We start from the raw sequence: 11,058 nt of genomic DNA, 5'->3' as shown, positions 1-11,058 counted from the left end.
TAGTTTGGGTAGTGGTCACAATGACCCTGAAAGCATTGTTTTGTGTGAGTGAATTTGTTTACCAAACAAATGTGGTTTCATGTTTTAAAAGCCCCCTGCTTCCTGGGCTAGCTGCCTTTCGGCCCTCTCCTGCGTGAGAGCTGATGGGGGCCCTGAGCTCAGTAATAAACGGCTTTCCAAATTCCAATCTGGCTGATCTGGTTCCTATTCTGAGTGACCCATAACACACGCGAGTAGATCCTGCAAGCCTATTACAAGGCCTCGGTGCTCACCTCCTGCCCTCCCAGGGCCTTGGCTGGGGCCTAGGCATTGCCCCACAGCCCCAGGTCCCCTTATTCCAGTCCCGTGCTATCAGGCTTTCCCCTTGGCCTGTCTGGCTTCAGTTTCCCCATCTGTCCCCAAGCCAATGCTGGGTTGTGGGGTTGGGTAGGGACAGGTTAGTATGTGCCTATCTCTGGGTAGTGGCCTGTGGATGTGCGGTCTCCCTAGCCCACCCCACGTGCAGAGCTGTAGGCCTGTGCCCCATCTGCCAATGGGCCTGGTTGTTGCAGGCAGCCGAGTTAGACAGAAATATTCTAGGCAGTCAGATGGGCAGGACCTCAAGGAGACAAGATGGAAGACAAGGTGACTTTGCAACTTGGAAGAGACAGACACTCCCATCTGGGCCACACCTCAAGACCAAGACAAAAGAAAGAGGAAGCACAGGTACATACTTCCCTAGGGATGGGCAATAGGGATTGATATTCTAAATAGTATCAATCAACATGAAAAAGCCCAAATGAGTCACTAGCCCACCCCCCAACAAGAAGAGACCCTATTCCAAATTCGCACCTGCTTGCTGCGTGACTCGCTTTCCCATTTGATACTGAATTTAATCAGTTTTACCTGAGCAATGGTGCTTGTAATCCCATTGGTTGACCATAATTTTGTCCCACCTCCTGCCCACCTAAGAGAGTTCTCATTCTCTCTACCTTAGCCCCGCATGATTTTACACTATAAAAATCCCTCCCTGGCAAGCGCAAGGGCCTGAGTTCAATCCCTGGTTCCGAAAAAAAAAAAAAAAAAAATCCCTGGAAGAGACAGCTTCCCGGGGGAACTACCCTCTCGGGCTCCCCCTCCTGTCCCTCTCTTGGACAGGAGCTTTCTTTCTCTCAATAAATATATTCTGCTCATAACCTCCATTTGTTCCTAAAATTCATTCTTTGGTTTTAGAGAACACGAACTCGTGCAGGTCAGGTTGGGAGATTGTTTTTCTCTATGTCATTTGGAAGTTCCCTGTATGGTTTAGAGGTCACCCACCCGAAACTAGTTTTTCTCCCTGTATCATGGTCAGGGCAGTATGGCCACACTTGTGTGTGCACAAATGTGTTCCAAATGTGTCTGACCTGCTCAGCCGCACTGTGAAGAAAAGGCTGCAGGGTGCTGAGCTCCCTCTGTCACTGCCAGGTGCACAGCCTCTGGTGTGAGTCTGCCAGTCATCTTCCCCTTTGTGGTAGGAGCAAGAACTGTACCTCCTCAGGGACAGGGACCATCCTGAGATGCTTGGCCAGTGGGGAACGTTTCCTGAGGTGCCCCCGTGTGTGACATTTGTGCCCAGGGGCTCTCTCTGTCATGCAGAATGCCCAGAGTTGCCCTGGGCTCTGTGGTAGGTGCTCCTTCCTGGACATAAGAACCCCACAGTGAGCCACAGGCAACAAGCAAGCACTAGCTGCTGCCTCCAGAGCCCTCAGGCTCGGGCTGTGGGCCTGGCCAGCCATCTGGCCAGGCCTCTCCCAGGTGGCCAGGGCACAGCTCTTGAAATCTGGGGTGGTGTGACTGTCGAGTGAGTGGCCGTGTCTGTAGCCTCAGTCTCTCCTTCGAGGTCTCTCCCCACTGCTGCAGAGGTGTCACCTGTGCTATACCCTTTACGTCCCACAAGCCAGGCTCCCAGCAGGTGGGTTCTCAAGAACAGCCCCATTGGGCCGGGGAGATGGCTCACTGGATAAGCGCTTCCCTGGCAAGCGCAGGGGCCTGAGTTCAATCCCCGGTTCAGTGAAATTAAACAAACAAACAAAAGAACAGCCCCACTGCTTTCTGTGCTGACCCTGGGGTGAGCAGGGCAGAAAGATGGGCAGTGGGGCAGGGGCAGGAGCAGGCTCCTGCCAGGGCCTTATGCATGGGGTATGCTGCCCCTCTCCTGCCTCTGCTGGCCCCTTCTCACCCTGAACACCCTCCAGGATCATTCCTATCCCCTAAAGCGCTTCCCCTAGACCTTGGCAGTACCCCTAGAGGGCCCAGCAAGAAAGGGCTGAGGGGTAGGGGTCCTTCCTGAGGCAGGTCAGCAGAAGGATGGCATGGCCACTCGAGGTAGCAGGGACCCTGAGTGGCTTCTAGAAGGTCTCAGGAGTGCAAGGCAAGCATTGGCTGGGGTGTGTGTGTAGGGATGGGCTCCCCAGGGCCCTGCACCAGGACAGGGCTGTGGGGGCTCTGAGCAGGGAGGTGAGGGGCATGGCTGGCCAGTGGCACTCTGGCCTGGTGAAAACAGGAGGCCCTGCAGCTCAGGCAGGGTGGTCCGTGAAGACAGGGCCGGGCCAGGCGTGGCTGTGGAGGTGGCACTCCTCTCTGCATCTGGGGTGGGTGCTGGATGATGGCCTGGGATTGCAGGTCTAGGGCCACCATGTGGCCCTAGTGAGAGGCTTCCTGGGCCTGGGGAAGTCAGCCAAGTGGATGCTGTGGAAACAGTACAGCAGGGGGTCCTACAGGCTGGCAGCCCCCGGGGGGAGCAGCAGAGCACAGCCCGTACACACATCTCACAGGGACATGGATGCCCATTAGGTCTGCCTTCCGCTCGGATGCATTTTATGAAAAAGGAAGAGGAGGGAAAAAGAAAGAAAAATAAAGCCTCCCACAAGGACCACACAGCATGGTCATGGCAGTGGGCAGCCGCAGAACAGATGGAGCCCTCCAGGCACTGCCTCCACCCACCAGGGGCAAAGGGCTGTCTCAGGAAGGGTGGGGCCCTGGGTCCCTCTGCTTCTGAGGGTCTGGCCACACCCAACCTCTCAGGGCTCCCTAGGGCAGCCTACACCCTGCGCACCACTCCCAGCCACCTGCTGGGTAGGTACCCCTCTGCCTGGCACTCCAGAAGGCCCGGGGGTGAGGGCACAGTGGGCTGGGGACAGGGACCGGGGCACTGGATAGGAGGCCCAGGAGGGTGTGCTGGGAGTGCCTGACTGAATCCCTTAGACCTCAGAAGGAGACAGTTGTGACACTGCTGGAAAAGATGTTCTCCCTGTGAACAGAAACTGCCACTTCTGCCAGATGTCCTGGAAGTGTTTAAAACCCCAGGCAACCTGCGATACTTCCATCAGACTTATCTAGTGATGGCATGCCCACCTGCAGAGGATCCCCCATGCTTCTGGGTGTCCTGGGGGTGCCCCCTCTCCTAGGTACCCCCCCAGCTTCTTCTCACCCCAAAGCTCCCCATGCCTCCCAGTGCTGTGCTAGGTGGCCCGAGGCTCTGGACAGCTCTAAACTTCCAGCCACTTGATGAGGTGGGAGCCCCACTTTGGAGGCAGCAGCTGGTCTGGGGGGTCTGCAGCCCAGAGCAGAGTGGGGTCCAGGTGGGGAGGGAAATCCCAGGCAGGCTGATGGGGCACACCTAGCCCACAGCTCCTTACCCTCCCTTTGTGGGATCCCCTGCCTGCCTGGGGGCTGCACCCCAGCAGAAGTGGGAGGGAATCTATTGCCTGAGACTGGGCTGGGAGTCCAGGGTGGCTGTGTGGAGCTCTGAGGGACAGGGGACCCCAGTTTCCTCGGCAGCCCAGCCCTGCCAGCGGAGGAGACCCCACCCATGGCCGGGTGATCCTGCCCTCCTTCCAGCCTGTGGACCAGTGACGCTGCACCCTGACCCCCGATGTGACCTCTTGAGCCTGGCCTTCCACCCTAGTCGTTGACACCAACCTGGACACTGCAGGCCAGGCACATCCACCTGCACACCCCCCACCCCCATCCTTGTACTCATCTGGGTGTCCAGGGCTGTGTGCTGGCCTGGCCGACTCGAGCTACAGGAAGGACCCTGAGGGCCACTTGTGATGCAGGTCCCACCCCCTCCCCCCGCCACAACAGTCTTCTCAGCAGTGGGGCATGAGGGTCCTTCCTGTGAGGATGGAGCCCCTGCAGGAGCTGGGAGGGCTGGAGGGGTCTGGGCTGTCCCTCCCCATCTTTTGCTGCTTGTATCCCTTATGAGGTGGTGGGGCTGTGCAGGACACAGAGCCTGGGGCAGCACCAGGGGAGCCTGAGGACAGTCACACTGCCCAGCTCCAGGGCTCAGGGGGCTCTGCAGGGGAAGTGGGCCCTGTGGGAGTGGCGCAGGTGGAGTGGGTACTGGGGGCAGTGACAGCACCTATAAGCAAGTGTGCATCGTATCCATGGAGAGTGGGACATGGTCCACTCGCTGCCAACCTCCAAGGGTCAGTGTGCATGAGATGGGAGCAGAGACCACACTCACGTGGGTGGGGGCACAGCGGAGGGCAGCGCAGGGACAGGGAAGGAGCTGGTGTTCTGGTTGTGGGGCAGGGAACATGCAGAGCCAGTGCGGGAACCTGGCCCAGACTTCTGTCCCATGCCCTGCCCATTGGCTATCAGGGTTTCCCTGGCCCCTGTCCTTGGTGTGGACTGAGCCCTCCTCTTGTTCTGCAGGCCCCTCCTGGGTTCCCCCAAGGATGTGGGTTTCAGTCCTCCTGTGTCTGATGACCCATGGAGGATTGCCGCTGTGTACCTCAGCTGAGGCCCTTGCCCCAGCCCAAGGGACATCCCCAGTGTGGCTGATCCTAGCATTCTCTGGCACCAGCCCAGTCCACATGTGAAAAGGGTCTTTGGCCTCACATGGTGCTGTCTGTGGAACTGGATGGTGCCCATGGCTGGTGGCCTGGACTCTTGGCCTCTGGGGGCCTGGGCAGGCTGGACCTGGGAAGGGAAAGGCTGTGCTGGTGCAGGGGGCCCCTGCATGCCCCTTGCCTCCTGTTTGTGGACACCAGCTGGGCCCCTGCCTACCAGGTCACCCCCAGCCTGGGTTCCAAGGCTCCCTGATGTTGTGTGCAAATATGGCAGCACCTCGCTTCACAAACCCTCGCGTTTGGGAGCAGTGTGGATGCACAAACAGAAGCATTTGACAAAATTTTGTTTTTGTTTTCAAATTGTGCATTGGGTGGTGAACATGGCCATCCTTCCCAGAATCTGGGAATGAATTAGGCTTGCCCCTGAGCTGAGGCACCGCCACACACTATACAACTGCTTTCTATGAGGTTTTCATCCTGCAGCCCTTTGGCGTGTGTGCTGTGCGTGTGTGTGAACACCGCAGAGGCTGTCGAGGCAGAGCCACACTGCACGGCACACGCACCCCATTCTTTTCTCCTCCCACTCGAGCCCGTCCTCTTCCTGCCAGGGCTGTGGGGAGTGGTGGTCCAGCTCCCATGGGCTTGCAGGGCGTCCAGTGTGCCCCTGTGGTGTTCAGGGGTTTCTTTGCATTCCCTCTTGTCTTCAGGCACTGGGCTGAGCCCAGGGCCTCTGTACTGAGCTCCAGCTCCAGCCCTGTTCATTAATTAGCTACTTCGACCCTTGGGGCTCAGCCTCCCAGAGTGCTGGGAGGGTACCACGTCCAGTTGTTCCTGGTTTATTTGTGCTTTGGCCCTGAAAGATCTTGGCTTTTGTCAAATGCCTTTTTACTTGGGCATCAGTTTGAACGGGTGTCTTTTCCCTGTTCATGTAGCACGGCCCTGGTGCTTTGGTTCTTTTGTACCCAGAACTGAAGTGAATGCTGAGATCGCTGTGCCTGCCAGTGCTTGGGACTGCTCACGCGGGTACTCCTGGGACACGCCTTCCGCAGTCCTCCTTTCTTCTTCTGTCCCTTGGTTTGCCCATTATTGAGAGCAGAATACTGGAGTCTTCCTCAGCTGCTTCTGCAGAATGCTCTCTATATCTGCCACATCTTGCCTAATGTGCAAGATTTCAGGCTCTGTGCTTGGGGTGCATTCATGCTTGTGATTGCTGTACCTTTTTGACCCCCGATATGTGATGTCCTTGTCTCCTGCAATGATTTTCTACTTAGAGCCCCATTTTCATTTCTTTTGTGCTATCTGCATGGAATATCATTTCCTTCTTTTGTTTTCTACCTGTGTGTGCCTTTAAATCTAAAAAGAAACTCTTCTAGATAATAGAGGGATAAGGATAGATCACACATTTGGTGGGGGTTTATTATTTTGATTTTTTCTTTGCTTTCTGGGTTATTTGTATCTGTTCTACAACCATTGCTTTTCAAATGGTGAGTTCAATCAATTCACATGGAAAACAATTACTGAGCAGAAAATGATCTTGCCATTTCTCCTTCCTTCTCCTCTCCTTTCCTGCCCTAGTGACTTTCTACCCCTCTCTCTCCCTCTCTCTGTGCTGAGGAGTGAAGCCAGGCCTTCACACTGAGCTCTTTCCTCCGTTCCACAACCCCAGCCCCTTCTGTGCAATTCCAAGGCAGTTTCTTGAGCTGCCTGAGCTGGGCTTGGACTTGTGATCTTCCTGCCTCGCTCCCTTCTCATTTACTACTAAGGAAATGACTATAAACTGCATGCAGGTAGGGACTTAGATTCCAGGCGCCAGCATTATTTTCCTGGTTTCTAGCATTCAGCATGTTGCTTAGGAATTTCATTTTACATCTCTGGCAGGCACCTAGTTCTGGGGTTCAAAGTCAAGGGGCCCACATGGGAAGGCCACTTGGAAACTGCACCCTTGTCACGCAGCTGCTGTGCTGCTGCGCTGTATCCCTGGTCCAACTTGTTTATTTTTATTTATTTTTTAAAATGTTGGGCTGGCCAAATATCTCAGGGGATTAAAGTGCCTGCAAGCAGGCGCAGGGCCTGGGGGGTTCAATCTCCAGGCCTGCCCTGCCGGCCCTGCCCCTAGGGCATGCTGAGATGGCAATTGAGACTGGGCGTGGTGGCGCACACTTATAATCCCAGCACTTGGGAGACTGTAAACAGGTGGATCACTATGAGTCTGATCTAGTAGTGAGACCCTGAACACCTTGTAGATCCTTCCCTCAAATACCAAAAAAAAAAAAAAAAAAAAGGCCAGGGAGATAGCTCAGTGGAATAAACACTTCCCTGGCAAGTGCAAGGGCCTGAGTTCAATCCCTGGTTCTGCAAGAAAAAAAAAAAAAGTATTTGGTACAGGGCCTCACTATGCAGCTCACACTCATAGTGATCCTTCTGTTTTCAGCCTCCCCGGTGCTGGGATTATAGGTGTGCACCACCATGCCTGGACTCGGTGGCCCGCTCAGTGTGCCCTGGGGCAGGGCCAGCACGGCTTATGGTGCCAGGGATCAAACTCTGGTCTCTGCACTTGCCTAAGCAGGTGCTCAGGCCACTGAGCTAGCTCACTGAACTTTTGATTTTTTTTTTTTTTCCTGTCATTTGGTTTTTTGAGGCAAGATCTCACTGTGGCTCAAGTTAGACTTGAACTCACCATATAGCCCAGGCTTGCCTCAAACTCTGGGTAATCTTCCTGCCTTGGTTCTGTGAGGGTTGGGATTACAGGTGCTCACCATCAAGCCAAGTTTTAAAACATTGACTTCTGTTTTATTTTGTAATTAGAAATAGGTTTTGGATTTAGCAAACACTTGTTTATTGATTTTTCCCCCCTCCAGTCTTTTCAATACAGGATCTCACCATGTGGTACAGGTTGGCCTTAAACTCACTTTGTAGCCTCAGCCGGCCTCGCACTTGCAGGGATTCCCCTGCCTCAGCCTCCCAAGTCCTGGGATTATGGGTGCATGCCACTATGGCAGCTGGATACTCTTTTCTTTAGCAGATCAATTAAAATGATGAACTATACTCATGGGTTTCCTAATATTTAATCCTCAGACAACTGAAATAAAAACCACTTGATTATAAAGCATCATTTTAGAAAATAACATGGACCTCTGCTTGTTTCCTTTCATTGCATTTCTGAACTTGTGCCCGTGATCTGAGCTGGGCTGTCCAAGCTTGTGCTGGGCAAGTTTGTTTTACTGCATCCACAGGTGCCCACCTGTGAGAATGGGGAAGTGCCTTTTCTGTCCCTGGCTGGGCACAGCCAGGCTGCAGTTGGCTCAGTGCGGCTCTCCAGGCACCGGCTCAGTGAGGCTTGTCCTGGGACCAAATGTCCTCTACTGCACTTTCCCACTTCATTTATGGAATTTGATTTAAACTTTCTATCTCAGCTGGAGATAGTTTTGATGGCATTACTTCCTTTTATTAAAATGTGCTTAAAAAAAAAAAAAGTGCTTGCCTAGAATTGTGTGTCTCAGGATTTCTTAAATTTTGTTTCAGTGTTTTTTCTTCCTGGTCATTTCTTATTTTGTGTATTTCTGTTTTTACCTGTCTTTGTGGTGTTACCTCTTTTTCCACTTTTGTATCTTTATTTAAAGCAGCACTCTCAAATACAGGTGTCCTTCACCCCATTACAGATGGACTCCATGACCTGTACCACACCTGTGTGGAGCCCAGCACACCCCGAGGGCCTGAAGCACCCAATGCTGTGCCAGGGCTGTGCCAGTGGTGGTCACCCTGCCCTGCAGGGACGGTGGCAGGACACTCGCACGCAGCCCTCGTGGGTATTTTCTTTTCTCTCTCTCTCTCTTTTTGAGGAACTGGGGATTGAACTCAGGCCCTTGCACTTGCCAGGGAAGCACTTATTCCACTGAACCATCTCCCCAGCCCTCTCCTGGGTATTTTCATTGGAAGTGGCTGTATCAGGTTGAGGCTCTGTGGGTACCAGGCCTCTGCACCCGTCCTCCTGCGTTTCTGGGCGGGTCTCTCAGCTCCTCCCTTGCGCCCGCCCTCGCTGGCTCATGGAGTTTTCTGTTTCCTTAAGCTGCTTGATTGACATTTTCAGCACCTCTCCACCTACAGGCTAGAGGCCTTCCCAGTGGCCTGGGCTCTTGCCTCTGCTCTGACTGCACCCCCAGCTCTGCACAGGTGTCCCCTGCGGGGCTCCCCCAAGAGCCCAGGCCCGGGACCTTGCTGTGTCAGCTGGAGGGACCACAGTGGCTCTGGGCGACAGACCAGGGCAGGGGCTGAGGCACTGCTTCACAAACGTTTAATATCTGCGGCTTGGGGTCCTGGTCTTGCCTCGCCCTCCAGCCCTCTCCCCACTTAACCCCTTTCAGGCTGCACGGCTGGGTCCAGCCTCTACCTCACAGACAGGAGCTGCATAGGGCGCTGGGCATCCCCAGGCCCTTAGGAAAATGCCAGGCTGGTCAGCACCGGCACCAGCACAATGAGGGTGGCACTGTGAGCAGGAGCCAGGGTTGGGGCTGGCTGCTCTGGAAGGGGTGTCCTCTCCATGTGATGGCGGATCCAACTGGAGAAATAGGAGACGCGGGCAAACACTGCAGGGTACAGTTGCTGCGCACAACCCTGGCCCCAGCTCACGATTCCAATCTGCACCCATGTGTGGTTGAGCTCGCACACCAGCGGGCCCCCAGAGTCACCCTGCAAAGGATGGGGTCTGCTGAGGTCCCACATGGGGCAGGTTAGGCCCCTTCCCAGTGGAGGTGCTCAGGCCGCCATCCCCGCGCCAGGCTACGGGCACACACCTCACATGCAGTCTTCAAGCTCCCTGCACACAGCATGTCCTGCTGGATGGCGGAGGGCGAGTAGAGAAGCCTGCACAGGGCCTGTGAAATCAGGGGCAGCTGGGCCTCCTGCAGCTCGTTAGGCAGGCCTGCAGAGAGGGAAGCCAGATGTGGCAGTGGCTGCATGGGAGGCCTCAAGGCTGCAGCCGCCCCAGCTCCAGGCCACGGTTCCTAGGCCTGCCAGCCCAGCCTGGGGCTCCCCCTGCGGAGAGGCTCCCCCACTGCCAAGGCCTCTTGTGACAGCCCCCCCCCCTCCACTTGCCCCAGCCTGAGTCAGGGGTCCCCTCTCTGACAGTAGTTACACCCAGCCCTTCCCAGGGTGCACTTCCACCCACCCCACATCTGCGGGCCCCACAGGCCGCACTCCAGTGACCACACACACCCCTCTTGGCCTGTCCTCACCCTGCGGGGACACCAGCCCCCACCCTGCGACCCAGCAGGCTGTGTTGCTGTCCAGCTGTAGGGTGGGTGGTGGCAGGCACACGGGTCGCACGGCGTCTGAGAACTCGATGCGCGACTGCAGCTGCACAAGCGCCACGTCCCCGCCCACGGGGTGCCACATCTGGTAGCTGGGGTGCAGGATGACGCGGCTCACCGCAAACCACTGTGTGTGCGCGCCGGCGGCCCGCAGGTTTGTGAGGCCCACGTACAGGTCGAAGGTGGCGATGTTCTTTTCCCTGAGTGGGGACAGAGCCAGTGCCGCCACCTGCCACCCTGTCCCGGCTCAGGCAGGTCCAGGGCTCCGGAGGCGGATAGGGAGGGTTGCAGAGGGAGGGGACCCGCATGCCGAGCGCCGCCCCTTGCTCACCGGTTGAAGCAGTGTGCAGCAGACAGCACCCAGTAGGCGTCGAGCACCGAGCCGCCACACACGTGTACGCCAGCATAGTGCACACTCACCTGCCACGGCCACCTATACGCTGCCGCGGGCACGCCGCCCAACACCCGGCCCTCCGGGGCACGCTGGCCACAGGTGGGCGCGGGGGCAGTGGGGTGCGCGCGGGTGGCAGGCAGCAGGAGCAGCAGGGGCAGCAGGGGCAGCAGGAGCCTGAGCGCGCCCGGGTCGCTGGCCGGCACCGCCATGAGCCCCCTGCTGGCCGGGCCCTCGCCCCACGGTGCCCCTCAGGCCGCTTCCTGTGCTCGCTGGGGGTCGCTCTTCTGTTCCGGGCGCTGGCCTCCCCCTTGAGGTCGTGGAAGACACAGGCAGCTGTACCTCTGTGTGGGTTGCAACACATGCATGTAGCCCTGGGATCCACCCAGGGCTCCATAGGACCGCTTGAAGAAAGATGAGGGCAGCATAGAACCCGGCTGGCGCTCCCTGAGCACTGGGAGATGCTGTGCACGGGGCATACAGCCTGCCGTCTCAGGAGAGCCAGAGAGACTCCTCAGGGACTCTCTGAAATGCACCCTCAAAA

General features: G+C 56.5%; 1 protein-coding gene across 1 annotated transcript; it reads right to left on the bottom strand.

Annotated features, from left to right (window-relative positions):
* Positions 1–9,248: 9,248 nt before the first annotated feature.
* Positions 9,249–10,726, bottom strand: Prss38 (serine protease 38). The gene is made up of 4 exons (XM_004647528.1): positions 10,455–10,726; positions 10,049–10,323; positions 9,608–9,735; positions 9,249–9,503 (listed from the first exon to the last, which is right to left on the bottom strand). The coding sequence occupies exons 1-4, from the start codon at positions 10,724–10,726 to the stop codon at positions 9,249–9,251; spliced, it is 930 nt and encodes a 309-aa protein (XP_004647585.1).
* Between the last annotated feature and the right edge of the window lie 332 nt (positions 10,727–11,058).

This window comes from Octodon degus, unplaced genomic scaffold (assembly GCF_000260255.1).
Source record: "Octodon degus isolate 3935 unplaced genomic scaffold, OctDeg1.0 scaffold00310, whole genome shotgun sequence".
Taxonomy (NCBI): Eukaryota; Metazoa; Chordata; class Mammalia; order Rodentia; family Octodontidae; genus Octodon; species Octodon degus.
Note: the sequence above shows the minus strand (reverse complement) of the source record. Positions and strands in the feature narration are given on the sequence as shown.